The sequence below is a fragment of the Silurus aristotelis genome, assembly GCF_946808225.1.
Source record: "Silurus aristotelis genome assembly, chromosome: 5".
Taxonomy (NCBI): Eukaryota; Metazoa; Chordata; class Actinopteri; order Siluriformes; family Siluridae; genus Silurus; species Silurus aristotelis.
The window spans coordinates 20,637,469-20,655,139 of NC_139578.1; the positions used below are offsets into that span (position 1 = coordinate 20,637,469).

A 17,671-nucleotide genomic window follows, 5' to 3' on the forward strand; every position below is an offset into this window, starting at 1 on the left:
TTAGTGGTGCCCAAAGCGAATCATTCGTCTCCATACCCCCCTGTCCTCTAAATCTGCCTCTTTCAAACCAACTACCTGCATGTCTTCCCTCACCACATCCATAATCCTCCTTGGCCTTCCTCTTTATCCTCTTTCCTGGTGGCTCCATCCTCAGCATTCTCCTACCGATATAAGCTATATTTTGTTATATATCTGTAAAATAGTTTTCTGTTAGTCGAATGCACCACTCATGGCTGTGGGTTTCAGAAGAAGATTCTGACCTTTTCTTTCGGTGGCTCTCAATGTGGTGAGTTTATATATAACTATGCAAATTTCGATTGAGAATAGTCACAAAAATCCATCCACACTTACACACACACACACACACACACACACACACACACACACACACACACACACACACACACACACACACACACACACACATATACACACAGAAGCACTTGCTCACTGCAATGAAACAAACATGGGAGTGTCGCTAAGCTGGTGACACAGAAACACACAATTATGAGGACCCTAGAGAAGAATAGAAAAGAAATAGACCAGAGCGTTAAAGGATTAAGCGAGGTGTTGGTGTGGCTTTTTCCATTCACTGAACTTTTACTCCTTAAACATTATTATGCTCTAATAATCTAGATAATGCCTTCATATGTCTAAGTCATCAATCTCCTCCCTTATACTCTATAGTCACCTCTAAAAAAAAATGTAACAATTCCAAGAACACTGAAGGGGAGGGATCATGGACCAAGCTAGTCAGGTTGGGTGTCCCATTTTTATGTATTTTATTTTATTTCTCCGCATCTTCCATCAAACTCTTTAAAACCTCTGTTCCTGTCCTTTCCATCCCTCATTATTTCTCCATCTCTTGTTCCGTCTCATCCCTTATTTTGCATACAGTGTCTGCAGTAGCCACCTCTAAAAATTCCCGCTGCCCCTCCCTGTGAAAGACGATCAGGTTGAGTGTGGATGTCATCTCTCATTGATAATGTCTCCTAAGAGTGTGGAGATATATTGAACATTTTCCGAAAATGTCCGGGAGCATCTAGGCTGAATCTATTGCTGGAGCCTTCATCAAGAGAAGTCATAGCAGAATACTAGAATAGAGTCTTGCTTCAGCATCAAGTTTACCATCCAGCTTAGGGCAACCTGGAGATGATGACAGGAATCAGACCAAACCACTTCAAACACATTACTACACCATTACACGAAGTGTATAGATTGCATTAGAATGCTGTGATTGACAATGTACATTGGCTGCATTTTACACCTACAATTACATCAGTACGGTCACACTAATGTGACCATAAATTCCTCTAAGACACACAGGCCTAATTTTTAGAGCTGAGTAAACAAAAAAATCAATTTTAAATAGGGTTCAGGTCAATTCTAAATGAGATTTGTTCATGCAACCTGAATACAGTGATCTAAACACAACTGAACAGAACTGACACGTCACCATACATGCAAATTACACTGTTTGTTTCTTTCCTGCACCCACACATCTCTCAGGACAAACGTGCCAATATTAACTGAAGCGATACATTTGGCCTGCTTTGCCTTTTCATGCTAATAACGAACAGCTGACAAGCTTCCAGCCAACATCCAGTGCAAATCATCATTGTAATTTATTGCTAGTTCCTTCAGTTACTATTAAATATATCCAACTTATGTGTTGATTATTGTGAGGTTTCTTTCAAGGTCTGTTTAAGCCACATATAGACATGAAAGAAAGTCATTAAGGCTAAAAGATTTGAACATTTCTTTGCACCTGCACAAATAATTAGAATATAATACTATCATAGTCTATTATAATGAACATAGAAGTACATGATTTTACTCAGAAACATTGTGCTAAAGATGACATTTTTCATTCATCTGTCCCTTTGCATAATGTACATAATAGTAATAAAAAAACATTCTCAGCATAGTGCTGGTCAACATAAAACATTTAGACAATTTTTTACAATTAGGTGTACTTTTTGATCAATATAAAATGCATTGTGACAGTATTAAATGCAGTACACGCATAATATGGTGGTTGCAACTGTAAAACTTTGTGGATTACTTACCGGTACACCAGAGTTTCATCTGCAGTGCAGTTATACTGTATCTGGTACATCCAAACCAAGTATGTGCTTGAAAGTCGGCCTATATCCCACCGAACCTGTGCTGAGGTTGAGGTCACCCCCTGTACCTCGACAAACTGATCCTCTCCTCCTTCACTTACTCCATCCTCGGCCTCAACTTCTTCTCTCCCTTCCTGTGGGTCTGTGTTAGTGTCCTGACTAGGGGTCTGCCCATTGGATGTTTTTCCTCTGGTAATATCTGATGAGCCTGGGTCACGAGCTAAAGACACTGTCCCATTCCCTCGGTGAGGAAGAGGAATGACCTTAAGGTCGATAAGCGCAGTGGCCTCACCAGCAGCATTGATTGCAATGCAGGTGTAAGCACCATCATCACGGGCCACAGTCACTAAGAATTCAAGTGTTCCGTTACGGAATGAGGTGGTACGACTAGAGTTAGCAATAATCCGATCATCAGGTGAGACCCAGTGAACCACTGGTTCAGGGTCCCCAATAGCTCGGCATTTGAGCATCGCCTTTTGGCCCTCTAAGACCCAGAGTTTGTGTGTATGACGAGTGATAAGTGGAGGCTCACAAGTAAATTCCTCCTCAGGTATTGACCAAAAGTAACGTCCTGCCAGGTGAACTGGTGTTGCGCAAGTCTCCATATCATCACTCCGAATTAGTCTCCGTAACCAAAGCAGCTCACAGTTACAGTGCAAAGGGTTTCCTCCAAAGTTCAAACTGATTACTGAGTTGTAGGGAGTAGGGCTAATTACTCCTGTCTGAGATCTTGCAAACAGGGGGTCAGGTGGTAGAGTCTGAAGCCGATTAGAAGTCATGTCTAGCCGAGCAAGTTTGTAGAGCTCACCAAAGGACCCTTCTTCTATCTGGTCAATAAGGTTGTGGTCAAGATTGAGCGTATGCAAGCTGGCCATGTTTTGGATGGCTTCCCATGGTGCTTTGCGCAGATTATTGTAAGACAAATCCAAGTCTTCCAGCGTGAAGAGAAAATCATCAAAGGCATCAGAGGAAATGTTGATAAGCTGGTTGTTATTTAGAATGAGGTGCTGTAGGTTTAACATACCCACCAAGTCTCTTGGACCAAGTGCCGTCAGTCGATTTCCATCCAAGTGCAATGAACGGAGACTTTCAAGATCTGCAAATGCCATTGGCTTGATGTAGCTGATGGTGTTTCGTGACAATGTTAAATCCACCAAGCCGGTCATGTTGACAAAGTCCATGCCACCCACTTCTCTAATGAAGTTGTCAGCAAGGCGGAGTTCAACAGTCCTGCGATCGATGTTTAGTGGAACAAAGAGGAGGCCCTTGTCTGCACACAGTGTGCTCAGAGACTCTGAAAGGTTCCGGCACACGCAGTGAAAAGGGCATGAAGACACCACGCCCCACGTTTCCCCTGCCAGAGCTCCAGGTATCCGTCCAATCAAGGCAGGTAGCAAGCAGGCACATGTGACCAGTGTCAGCCAGTGAAGTGAGGGTAGGGGTGAGCTTGGGAATGGTATGGAATGGGCCAGAAAACCGCAGGGGTATTTTGGATAAAGAGGTGTTTCTGATGGGACGAGTTTAGGCTTAAGGATGGATGAGTAAGAATGGATTGATGGATGAAAAGAGAGAGATGAAGAAGGTGTTTTACTTGGATGGTGATGTAAAATGAGTGATGGGTTTGATTTTTCAGATTTGGGGGGTAGGGAGGCTTGCATGGTAGAAGGGGGGGTAAATCCACAGACCTAGAGAAAAAGAGAAAGAAAAGAAAATCTTAGCTTTTCATCTTTTAACATTTAACATTTAACATTTAACTAGAAATGTCAGTCTTTTTCTTTCTTCCTAGGACTGCAATAGAAAATGTGTGATCATGCATGTTTATCATTTGTTTCACACTGTGTTTAATCCTTGCTGCAGTGAAGAAAAAAAACTTATATGCATTAATTTCTCAATATGTGGCTTATGGGGCATGAAATTCCTGCCTAGCAGAGTCATCAAGAGCTATATTTGGAATGTGAAATATACACATTATGTTGGTTGCAACAGTGACTTATCCACAACCCAGGCAAAATAAGACAACTGTAACTGAACCCTGCAGTGCCTGATCCTCTCTTTGCTACTGGAGATCTACACATCCATACGGCTAAATAGCTCTATTCAGTTGTATAAACCCTAACTGACATGAGAAAATGTCACCACGAAGCCTTTTCACTCAGCTTATGGAGTGCCATGAACAGCTTTTAAAACATGGCCTTGTAAATATGAGTTGCAGTACTGTATATGCCCAAAGAAAGACTTTGAATCTGTAAATTATACAGTTATTTTTAATGTAGCTTTTCCACACACACACACACACACACCCAAAGCCCACAGTACAGTTTACCTAAAACTACTTCAGACTGAACCCTCTGTAATGTGAGCTGAGTCATGGAGGGAAAATCCTTCTAAGATGAAAGAGACGACTGACTTTAGCTGTGAAAAGAATGTTAACCATTGTATGCAGCTTTAACACATCTAGCTAATTCTGTCTTTCAGTATCACTTAATGCTTGGTTGTGTGTGATCAGGGAATTGCTGCTAAGAAAGCAGAAAACAAAATCAAAGTGTGTTTGCCAGAAGCCCTCAGCATACATAACACAGTGCTACAGTTTTGCAATAAACAAATTTGGTAACGTTATTATAGGTAAAATATATTAGCAACCAAAAAGGATTTCATTTATTAAACTGGGTCTTTCTATCAGCAAAGCAAAAGTCATTAATTAACCTATATTACGAGCGAGTAAGCATTAGAATGAAAAGGAGACAAACATAAGCTGACCAGAGCACCTCACACCAAGGTGTCTGCTCCATTTGTGTTATGATAGATTTTGCATTGATATTGTGCCCTCCCAAGACTTTCTCCTCCTCGTCTATCTAATCTCATTCACTCTATCACGGAATTGTTCTGTACAATGCAGTGCTTATCGCACACCGCTTCTTCCTTCCTTCTGCCCTTGGGGTAACGTTAAGCAATTTAGCATTGCTTAAGACAACAAAAACCCTCCCTCCTCTCTTCTTTCCTTCTTTTCTCTGCTCCCTCACATTGTCTCTTGCCTTCATATTCTTTCTCTTACTCTCTCACACAACCTCTTTCACTTTCTTTTGGCCTTTGTGTCTCTATGATGCTATAAGTCACCCACAGAGTGAAATGCTAAAGCAACTTTTGTCCTGTTCTTCCTTAGTTTATCGATCCACAGTGACAGAATAAAAAAGCACACCTCTTTTCACATACTCAACTCCCTATTCCTACTCCCTTTTCCTGAGTCATTTTCCCTGTATTTGTTTGTTGCGCATGAAATAAAGTGTGGTAATCCCACTGTATTTATTGCTGCTTTGTATATCCAGAAGGTCCATAATGCATCAGTGTGTTGTGTTTTGCTTGTGTGTGTGTGTGTGTGTGTGTGTGTGTGTGTGTGTGTGTGTGTGTGTGTGTGTGTGTGTGTGTGTGTGTGTGTGTGTGTGTGTGTGTGTGAGTGAGTGATGCATTTTAAGAAGTCAGGTTTTTAATGCAGTGTCTTGCCAGGCAGTCAGAGTCAGTATATTTTTCTGCACTTAGCAACCCCCAGTTTGGCATTTGCCACCATACACTTCTTCCTGTGTTGAAAATCACTGCACTCAGTGTAGTACTGCACTTAGCATCTCTTGCAATTCCACTCAAGCACCCCCCCCCCCCCCCCCCCAATTGTACATACATATACACACACAAACACACAAAACAAGACTATCCTTTAGCTTCAGGTTCACAGTTGTCCTCCAGCACAGCCAGTCACAACACCATGTGACAGAAAGCTGTTTTGTGCAGCACCACAGTGGGAAGAATATACTTGTATGACCTCTGTAGACTCATATAAACTGCAGTGATTTGTGTACATGCTGTGGGGAACAAAAGAGACTCCTGGGTAAAGGGGAATTCTGTGATGGAAAGTAAACGAGTGCTGTGGCAAAACCGGTTGCTGCTTTTTCAATTACAGTGCTGTCCCCCCCCCCAGGCTTTTCTGCAATGCCCCGTGACTACTACTGGCTAGCCATGTCCTGTGCTTTAAATCCTGCTCCCAAACACACACGGCTTCAATCATTCTCTCAGATGTTTGACTATAAAGATGAAGAATCAAAAGAGGGCATCTCCATCAGGAGCTGTTCAAGTGCATTTACACATCAGATGTGGAGTGAAGTTTGTGTGGTGTGTTGCACACACTATTAGCACTAGTTGCACCTTGTGAGTGCCAGTTTGGCTGATATTTATGTTAATTTTAGTGTTCAAGGTCAGCAGAAATAGGATTTTTGCAGATTGGCTTATGAGCCGAGCGGATCTGTGAAGGAGAATTGGCCACAGCAAGCAAACAACTCAGATCTTGTTTCTCAACCTCTGCTCAACTTTTATAGCAGGCCATATTTTTGGAATGAAATTGATAGAGCATAGTAGTGAAACAGATTGATAGTGACATGAAAACAGTATTAAGGCATGTAAGAATGAGGAAAACTGTGTGCCAATATGATATTAGATGGCATACAGAATCACGTGATTATTTAGTTGAATATGTGTGTAAGGTAACAAAAGAAAGTTCAACCCCTCTCCTGCTCTCTCATATGCTGTTTGAGATATAAAACTATAACACACTACATACACAACACTGTGATTTTAAAGGTCAATAGAGACAGACCATTTTAAACACTTATCCAGAATGTTCTCCTCAATTTCTTTATACAGCTCAAACACTTTTCGTGACATTTGAGACATAACCAATAACACAACACTGGCTAACTGTGGCCTTTTCTTGCACTGTCCTCCTTTTTTAAAGGTGCCCTGATTAGGGATTGTTCTACCCAGACCTCATTAGGTAAAAGTAACCCAGTCACCTTCAGGCAATGCTTCACTGCACACACTCGAACACTGAGCCTTTAACAACAAACAGACAACTTTCAGCAATATATATATATTTTTTTTACGATGAGGTTACATTTACATTTATTCATTTGGTAAAGACTGTTATCAAAACCGATTAACACCCAAGGCCAAATTTAAAGCACACATAGAACCCTTAACGATGCAAATTTTCTAAAATTGGCGGCAACCATGAACTGGATAGTTACAGCAAAGAATAAATGGCTTGAGTAAGTGCTAGTTCTCAAGAGTGTTTGCAAAATTGCAAATTATACACCCTTCTGAACGGGCATAATTCGCAGCAAGGTGCCGAGAAATACATGGAACCTCCAGCAGCATGGGTCATCAATCACCTCAACAATTCAGTCACCTTCGATTACTCTTTAATACTTCTTTCCTTTTCTCTTTTTTTTTTTTTCTTTCCATATTTAATAGTACCTAGAAATCTTTCATGCGTGAGAAGGCAAATTGAAATGATGAAAGGTCAGGTTAAGTACATTTTAAATGATTAGTTAAGAAGCCACTTACAGTATTTACTCAGGCAAGACTTTATTCTGCCCACCTTATAGCCAACTCCTACTTCATTATTATCATTTTACTGCACGTAATTTTCTGATGTCAAGTCAGCTTTGTCCCTTACTAAAAAGTCACATGATCTGCACTTGTGAATAAGCACATGTGGATAATAGATACTTCACATGATGTGCTTTTTTGTTGTGCATCTGAATCCATTTTTCCACATCACGCATGCTTCATGTGTACATATTCGTTTTTCATCTTTTTTTTTCCCCCTTATATGTCAAGTGTGCTATTTCAGGATAAAATGCATTTTCACATGATAGTTACATGATCACATAACATGCATTCAACAGCATGTGCAAAACCTACGGTCACATGTGAAATGTACGTGATCCTTTTTTTTTTTCTAAAAGGGTGGATCTCCAAACTACTATAGTACGGCCATGTGGATTTTCTAAAGGTCATGCATTATTAATCACAAGACTGCATCGGCTTGAGAACTATCCCCAGTGCTATTTTTACCCATCTCTGTTTCACTCTCCCAGCTAACATTCAACTTCTCCATCTTTCTGTTACACAACCACACATGGATAAAACTCTGACACCTGCCATCTATCAGTACCTCTGCGATTTTACAATGAAGGATGAAGGAGAGGGAATGATTAATTAAAAAAGGCACATGGAGAAAGAAAGACTGAATAAGGACATTTCTGACAGAAAGAAAAAAGACAGCAAGACAGCAAGAGATGACTCATGAACATAACCCCAAAAACGCAAAAAAATAGCAGATTATAAGCGTTTGTTTTTCGAGCCAAAGGGGACAGAATAAAAAGAACTCGAGTGTGAATAAGAACTGGAGTGTGAATGTTTTCATATTTGGTAAATCACACACAGAAAGAGAGTGAGAGTAAGATAAGGAGGGGCACCCTTAGGCTTGTGCGACATATTAAACACAACCAGACAATTTTAATTTAGTCCTAACCCAATACTAACCATTTCTGTGCCAGATATACACACTCGCCAACAGCTGTCTTTCATTCTAGTCTACCTTTTCTCATGTTCACTTCAACCCTTTGCCAAAAATAGTCAGCCTTTTCTCTGTTTTTTTGGTGTTGTTTTGTTTTGTCTGGTCTTTCTTTGATGTGATCCAGCAGAATAATTTGAATCACACCTGAGGTTTTCAACTGATTTTACGCTTCTGCGGATCATTCATCCAGCCATGCAATACTTATCCACTCTAATATGTACCATAAACTCTAATTATCAAGTGCAATTAGGGCTAAAGGCAACAACAAAAAAAGCCTTTTCCTGTGCAATTAATGTGACATGAAATTAGGATTATATGACAAAGCAGACAGTATTATGAGCAATAATTGGTTTAATTTAGTCTTCCACACACAGACAGACACATGCACACATACTTGAAATAATTACTATTGAAATAGCCAATAACAGAGCAGCAGGAATCCACACTGGCATAAATGCTTCATTTGATTGGTTAGTGGTGTGCAGTGATGCTGGACAGCTACGTACTGTATATTACAATTTACTGTGTGTGAAGAGAAATGGGTGGCTGTGGGGCAAATAGCGTTTACAGTGTACAGCCAATGACCTGTAAACTTTTGCTTTGTTGCATTTATGTGAAAGAAAACGGCTCATTGTGATTAATGAGTCTGCACTTTACATGTATTTAGATCCCATTTGTTACTTACATGCAGTACCACAAGGCCTCGTTCTGCTTTTTTAGAAAGAACTACACACACACACACACACAGTTCTCTTAAACAAGTCTGATGTCTTGCCAGTAATCGATGCTGGTGAGTGACTGATTGAATCTTCTAACTGAAGTGCAACTTTTTGTGTGGGCCAAATATGTAAATTGGTCATTTCTATAGAGGTCATACATAAGCACGGCCTTCAGGACAATCATTTCGGGATCAATGATTACCAAAGATTAAAATTCCAGCACTGGCAACCTCTGACTCTTACTTTCTCACACACACTGAGGCTGTCAATGTCACTATAAAATGGATTTAAACGTTGATTACTTACAATCAATTCAATCAATCATGAACATATAATGTCAAACATTAGCTCTGACATTATGCACTCACGTCACATATTATTTACAGAGAGAAAATTGCCTTTCCTACTCAAGCAAAGAAATTTCCAAAATGATTATTTAATTTTGTTAGAAATGAAATTAAATCTATCATTTTGATCATAAACAGCCTGATTTACTAATTAGTGTGATTTATTACTCACAGTCATGTTTTCTTGTTTGGAATAGGTCACTAGATTTTGCATTTTGTAGGCAACCTGAAATGCCAAGTAGCTTCTCAGTTACATTGCTGTATATGCTCATTATGAAGAGTGTAGTGGAATATGAAAATGTTCATTAAATTCGGATAATGTTTCCTACACGTATACTACAAGAGGTATGAAAAATAGAATATTAATTAGTTATTGTTTTCTTATTTTTCATTATTTTCAGGGAAACTAGTGCATCGCTGATAAGCAGTGTATATCTGCAGTATACAGACACTGGCTCAAAGAATTCAAAAGAGCAACATCACTAATGAAAAAAAGAACCATTCTGGCTTATTGAGCACCCAAATCAAACCATATCTTTATAATAGTTCTGTATAAACCAATAAAATATGCTCTCATACTGTATATTGAGATCAATATAGTGAATGCAGAGTGTGTTCTTCGCACAGAGCTGCCTCTCTGCAGGGATCTTTTCCCCAACAGTAATCGTTTCAATGTTAATTTGTTTTTAAATCTTCATTCATTGTGCATGTTTATTAGTCTAAATTGATGCTTGACTTTAAAACATACAGTAATTAACTTGCTTAAGAAGAAGATTCAGAAAGCTTTCCAGAAAGTTCCACAAGGCATCTGGATCAAGTGTGGATGTTGGGTTCTGCAAATTGATGTAAGCTGTTAGAACTTTGTTTTTTATGAGTAATAGCTGCTTCTTGCAACTGCAACAAGTTTTTTTTCAGTATTTTTTAGGGTTTTCTAGGGCATAGAGGTGGGGGTTAACATTTAAACGAATAAAAAAATTAATACATACAGATGATGGCACTCCTAGTATTTAGCGCACTATGGCCTATAATTCGCAATTCAAGATTCGGGCGCAGAAAGAACACAAGTGTTTGATTGATTTTTAATATTATATTTAGGATCACTTAATTAAATGCTAGCTCAGTATAAAGAATGCATGCATTTATTCAGCCCCATCTTCTGAAATCAACAATTGCTGTGCCAACCTGTTCAAGTAATTCTTTCAATTAAGACTAAGTGACAGAATGTAAAACTTTGAATGTTAAATGCTCTGATGTGTATGCATTCTATGAATTTATAAATTATGAATATATGAATAGTATTAGAAACATTAATTGTGTTCTGAGGGGTCTAACACACACATGCATTTATATCTGCGTGCACATACACACACACAAAACCCTCATACACACAGGGAAAAAAATTGAGCTTGGTGGGACAGCATCCAGAATGGTTAATGATGTGAAACATTTGGCACAATTGTGCAGGTTTATAATAAATGCTGATTTTGGTGACACTCTCTATTTTTGTCCCTGTATTTTTTTCACATAGCCGTCTGGCCCCTCTCATCAAAACCTGCTGTTCATGCACTGCTACATGCTAAATGCTAATTAACCCACATTCAGGCCATAGGGAGTGGAGATGTGGCAGAGCAGATAGAGCCCATCACCGCATGCCTTGTTAGGCACGGATAGACTAGACGACAGAGGAACGCCATCGTAGAGGAGGAGACGAAGAATCACAGGATCGCTTTTTTTAGCGTGGGAGCTAATGGGAGTGGTAAGAAAGATGAGCTCTTTGGGGAATAGCGTTGAGCGACATAAACGGATTCCTGTTCCCTAAGGGGACAATGTGAGAGAGAGAAAGAGAGCGAGAGAGAGTGTCGTGTAGGCGGTTAAAAACACAGGGTGATGGCATTGATGTTGGCATGGCAACAGTGGGCACACTTACCAGCCCTAGTGCCACCTCCTTCCCTCCGTTCTCTTTAGAGACAGAAAGAGAGGACGACAGAGAGAGAGAGAATCCTGCTGCACGAAGTGTCCTTTGTGTATGAATATGCATGGAGCAGATCGTGCTCTAGGACGTGAGGAGATGAAACCCTTCAGCCTGGTGTATGAGCGTGCATGTGAGAGAGCGGGCATGTGTGAGAGAGAGAGAGAGAGTGTGTGTGTTAGTGTGTGAGTGTGTGTGTGTGTGTGTGTGTGTGTGTGTGTGTGTGTGTGTGTGTGTGTGTGTGGTTGTGTGTGTGTGTGTGTGTGTGTGTGTGTGCAAATAACTGATAAATCTGCTAATGTCAGAAATTTCTCTTCCTCATTTTTTTATACAATCAGTCCTGTAATATTGGCATAGATCCTGCTGTGTGATTATAATAGAGAGAAAATGAGAGAAATCATTTGAGAGGTGAAATATGAACTGGTCTTCTGAAAATGAACAGAGCGTAATCTGAAAATGAGTATTTCTGCACAGTCACATTTGTTTTTAATTTAACTGGTGTTTGTGCAGTTAAACCATCTGCACAAGTCAAGTCATGCATGCAGTGGCATCTGTGTGCACTATCACATGAGCGGCCAACTAGATCTGATTGAAATTATGTCGAATTTTCAACTATTTTGTTTTATTCCTTAGAGAGGAAGCTGAAGCCATAATCATAGCTACAAACAGTAACCTGTGAAAGTCAGTTTTCTTGAATCTTAATGGGGTAGCCATGGTTGGTAATAGTGTCTTTGGAAAAGCATGACAATAACATTCTGGAGCAATGATAAGAACAGCTGACTCATGCTAGTAGTAGCTGAATTAATAAAGAATTGGACTACTGTTCTAAAAGCTTAAACTTAATCTTCTCTTCCACTGTATAAATGTCAAAATAAAATATATTGTCTGTAGGTCACCCTGGATAATGGTGTCTACCAAATTTTGTAAATGTAAATTTGAAAACACTGTAATGTATTAAGTAATGTATTGGTTATCTATTTGTTCTACGAATAGCTTGATATTTGTCACAATGTTCTCAAGGTGTCTAAAATGTATGTTCTTGTTTCTGTCTTTTCTTTCCTACATAACAGTCAAATAACCTTTTCCCCTAAAAGTCAACACATTATGGCAACATTAAGCAAAAAATGTATAAACAAACAATGGGATACATGTGCATGTTCCTATACACAAACCCAAAACCTCACAACAACAAGCAATTTTCTGCACCTTGAATTATGTTTTTACACATGGCATTGTATGTAGGCCTATGTACAATTACTAAATGTGTACTTTGTGTAATTACACTCGCTTATTCTGTGTAGAATGAATGCCATCCATCCATCCATCCATCCATCCATCTATCCATCCATCCATCCATTCATTCATTCATCCATTAATTCATCCATTAGTCTAGCTAGGTTTATTCCCTATAACCTTTTTTAATATACATTTATCAATAATGAGCAAGCCAGAGGAAAGAGTGGCACGGAAAAACTCCCTGAGACATCTGAAGAAAAAAAAATTATCAGAACCAGGCTTAAAAGGGAACCTCTGCTCATCTGAGTGACACCAAATATTATTTTAATCTAGTTTCATCATTATCAAAGTTATCAGTATTCACTGATGGAGACTGATGTGTCACTGATAGAGTGCAAAACTATTTATGACAATTGTAGTCCTAAACCAAAGTAAAGTAGTATAAATCTGAATAGCAAATTTTCCAAATGAATTTACAAATGAACAAATAATGTTCACACACTCTTCCATTCCCATTTTTAAACAGACAGGGGTATCTAAATCAGAAAGTGAGCAGCATAGCACCAGGAACACATCATGCAGAACATTATAAGATACTGTAGCTATGATAATTAGGCAAAAAGTATGAAATGAATGCAATTTTTAAAAAGTAGATGAAAATTCTTGATATCTGGCAACCTAAAGCTAACAGTATATATATTCGGCGTATTGCTTATTATTAGTTAGAATTTTTAACCACACATTACCTTTGCTGTCTGTGTCAGTCACAAGACTCAATTAGCTCATGCCTGCAGTCATAAGTTTGTTTCCAGGCCTTTGTGTAGGTGCGTATGTGTGTGTGACTGGGCCCATATCCATGTCCAGGTGTATATCCTCTTTTCAGAGCGGATTGTCTGTCCTCTCCACACACACATACACACACATGTACACCCAGATTTAGATGGAGATAGGTCTGTGGTTACACATTTGTATCCATGTAAGCTTTGCTGTGAAATGCGCTGAACTTTATTCACAGTTTTTCCAGAATGTTCTCAGGGGTCATCACACACAGCACATTTCCTCTCGTAGTCTTCCAGGCTCTGCTGTCGCTCTCCTTTTCCCCCTCACACTTTCTTCTTTCCACCTGCCTCTTCTGTACATCGATTCATTTGAATCTGCTTATGCTCATCACTCATTTCTTCATTTTCGGCATCTCAAAACAGACTTTTTTTTTTTTTTTTTTTTTTAAAGAATCTTCCTTTTTTGCTTCCAATAGTCTCGTGGTGCAAAGCATCAGCGAAGCCCAGTTACAGATCCTTAACTTCCTCTAACAGAAAAATGTCTCCTATGACAAGAATGAGAAAATGAAAGTAATTAAGGAAGGCTAGAAAGTATAGAAAAGACAATACAGTCCTTGAAAAAAGCTATCTATATTTAAAGAGTCCAGTAGGAGCAGCTTTACATGAACACATTATTTTTCCCATTACAGCACTGTTTCCTCTACTTTACATTCAGTTCCATCTTTCTTACTGTCACACACACACACACACACACACACACACACACACACACACACACACACACAGACACACACTCACTCTTCCTCACGCACACCCTCTCTGTTTACCTGTATGTTCAGTGCTAATGTCAGGCCAACATGGTCTCACCACATTCAACAGCAGTAGCATCGATTCTTTCCTTAAATGTCAACAGAGAGCTTTTCTGGTTTTCTCTCTTTCTCGCCTTTTTTCAACTTTCTGTCTCGTGGGCTCTCTACCTGCTTTCCTTTTTCTGCTTTTCTATGCCTGTCTGTCTCTCTGTCAATTTTTCAGTTTGTCAGTCGATCTTCCTCTCTGTCTCTCTTGCTTTCTCTTTTTTTCTCACTAACTTTCCCAGCTTCCATATCTCGTACGCAGCCCAGTTTTCTGTGCTCTCCAACTTGTCAATCATCTTGAGCTCATCAGCCAACCTTACGTCAGAGTGCCATAGAGACAGCAGGGTGTGTGTGTGTGTGTGTGTGTGTGTGTGTGTGTGTGTGTGTGTGTGTGTGTGTGTGTTTATATGTGTGTGTGTGTGTGTGTGTGTGTGTGTGTGTGTGTGTGTGTGTGTGTCTGTGTGTGTGTGTGTGTGTGTGTCGTGCATGCATATAGCAAGAATACAGAGACATACAGAATATAGATAAATGATGCAGTAGTTACAATAATTTCACAGGTATGTGTATGTATTTATATGTATACACAAAAAGATTAACCAGCTTTCAATTAAAATGCATTCTTTATTTATTTATTTTATCCACCTTTAAGTCCATCATTACCTATTTATCTGTCGATCCATTTTTTTCACTGGAACATACACACTATCTCCCCTTAGCTTTCTCTCCACCCAAGCCAGAATAGGACATCTTCATTACTGTCACTGGCCTCTTTTCAACATCACTGTCATCTCCTCTTCAAATGATCACACACACACACACACACTAACCTGTTCGTTGAACACATTGAACCTTGACTGAAGAATAGTCCTGAGAGACAGCAAAGTCAGACAAATCACTTCCTTTAAAAGAGAGAGAAGACCTTTTCTCCCTCTCTCCCGCTCTCTCTCTCTCTCTCTCTCTCTCTCTCTCTCTCTCTCTCTCTTTCTCTCTCTCTCTCTCTCTTTCTAACGATCCCTCGCTCTTGCTCTCACCAGCTGTATGCCGCTGAATCTGTTCAGAGGACAAACCCCCTCTTTTTTCATCCCTCCGTCTCCCTCCTCGGCCGTTGATTGAATTTTAAGTCATTTTTAATCCTGTGGATCAGAACAGGTATCCAGAAAGAGGATAGAAAAAAAAGGAAAGAGACCTGACGGATGCTATCAAGGCAGTCTTTGACGTGGCAGTTATTTTTAGCAGTTCCCATTCGTATTTTGCTTTTTCTTATTCCAATTGTCCTCGCTTCATCAGATTGACTGTTTGTTCCTGGTAGTTGTTTCTTTCATTTATCCCCCCCCCCACCTGCAAAAGTCTGCAAGTGGGGCAGTGCGAGAACAAGCGCAAGAACGAGAGAGAAGCAACTGTGCTCGGCGCATCTGTTACAGCGTCTGATACAGGGAGAGAGGGAGGGAGGATGCAGAGGGAGAGAGAGGGAGAGAGAGAGCGACAGAGAGAGAAGAAGGAATGGATAGAGCAAGCAGAGTAAGTGAGGAAGGGAGGGAGGAGCACCTCCAGCAGTATTTGACTGAAGAAGAGGAGCGATAGAGGAGCAAAACTGAGAGATAAGTGCAGAACAAAACAGGAAGGAATAGAATGAAGGACACGAGCGGTTAGATAAAGCAGCACTTTAGAGACATTCAAGACTCACCACCGAAGAATCGCTCTGTAGCTGGAAACTTATGTTTAATTAGAGTTTAGTCTCTTACTGTGTGTGTGTGTGTGTGTGTGTGTGTGTGTGTGTGTGTGTGTGTGTGTGTGTGTGTGTGTGTGTGTGTGTGTGTGTGTGAGTGTGTGTGTGTGTGTGTGTGTGTGTGTGTGTGTGTGTGTTGAAATGTGTGTGTTGAAATGTGTGTGTGTGTGTGTGTCTGTGTGTGTGTGTGTGTGTGTGTGTGTGTGTGCGTGTGTGTGTGTGTATACATTGAGATTGAACCCCCTGACAGGCCATATTCTTGTCATGTTCAACATTGGCATATAGCTATAAATAAACATATATGTATTTGTGTGTGGATGTGTCTGTGTGTGTGTGTGTGTGTGTGTGTGTGTGTGTGTGTGTGTGTGTGTGTGTGTGTGTGTGTGTGTGCGTGTGCGTGTGCGTGAGCATGTGCGTGCGTGTGCGTGTGGTTTGAGTATCAGTTTTCTGTTTCAGTAAGTCGTCTCTCTCGTTCTGTGTCTGTCTCTGTATATTTGTCCTGCCTTATTAGCTCATATTGGAATAGATGATGTATGAACAGCTCACACACACACACACACACACACACACACACACACACACACACACACACACACACACACACACACAATCTGTATTGAGAGGAGGGGTACAAGGTTTCGACTTTCAGCTCCTTCTTGTTTGATTTAAAGAATGATTTTTCATTCTCAGAAAAGCTGTGTATGTGCTCCATTAACTTTCATTTATTTGAAGCGAGTTTTCTTCCCCTTTCCACTTTACTCCCTTTTCACACTCACTAACCCTTCATTTTAAACATGTTAAAACTAATATGATCAATTCGGTCACTACTGCTTCAAACCTTTGCTTCATTTGCAAATAGAGGATTTTCCTTTCAAGGCAAAATAGTGTTAATATTAGGTATAATTCAGAAAACACTGGGACATTCATGTGCATTAATAAATGTTCACTTTGTACCAGGAATGGCTAATGTATTGTTGTTTTATTTTTTTTCCACTCCACATTTTGAGAAAGTGTTATCATTGCATATTATTTGATGGAATAGCCTGTTATTTAGAGCAATAGTTTACGGTTCAGGATGCACCTGTGTTGTTTGGCCACCAAAGACCAATGAGATTTTGCACATTGTTTGTGTTAAAAGCAAATCTCTTGTGTTTTGCAGGTAAAGTCATAAATTACAGAAAGAAAAATAGTTATAGTGGTTTTTGTTTTTTCTCTTTAACATTTTTAAACAGACCAATGAAAAAGTAAATATTCATAATTGTACTCCATGTAAAGGACATCACTGTGTTGAGGTTATTGTGCTGAACCACTTCATCAGTGTTGGAGTGTTGGTATATTATATTTTAAAATTTACATTCAGTGCACACATTATGTGTTTACTCTTGTTTATACATATATACACTATATGGCCAAATGTTTGTGGATACCTGATCATCCATCCATCCATCCATCCATCCATCCATCCATCCATCCATCCATCCATCCATCCATCCATCCATCCATCTATCC

General features: G+C 39.7%; 2 protein-coding genes across 3 annotated transcripts in view; one reads left to right on the top strand and one right to left on the bottom strand.

Annotated features, from left to right (window-relative positions):
• The window catches only part of LOC310726061 (leucine-rich repeat and fibronectin type-III domain-containing protein 4), a 22,834-nt gene extending 6,522 nt beyond the window's left edge, over positions 1-16,312 (bottom strand). The window contains exons 1-3 of one of the 2 annotated variants that reach the window (XM_083541261.1): positions 15,468-16,312; positions 13,550-14,127; positions 2,070-3,811 (exon numbers count right to left, since the gene is read on the bottom strand). In XM_083541261.1, coding sequence (XP_083397387.1) covers positions 2,070-3,784 — 1,715 coding nt within the window. In that variant the 5' untranslated portion in view covers positions 3,785-3,811; positions 13,550-14,127; positions 15,468-16,312. Of the gene's footprint in view, positions 1-2,069; positions 3,812-13,549; positions 14,128-15,263 lie in introns of both variants that reach the window. The other variant, XM_083541260.1, reaches the window with a different exon arrangement.
• Positions 1-17,671, top strand: part of pcxb (pyruvate carboxylase b) — a 193,423-nt gene that overhangs the window by 119,825 nt on the left and 55,927 nt on the right. The window lies entirely within an intron of this gene.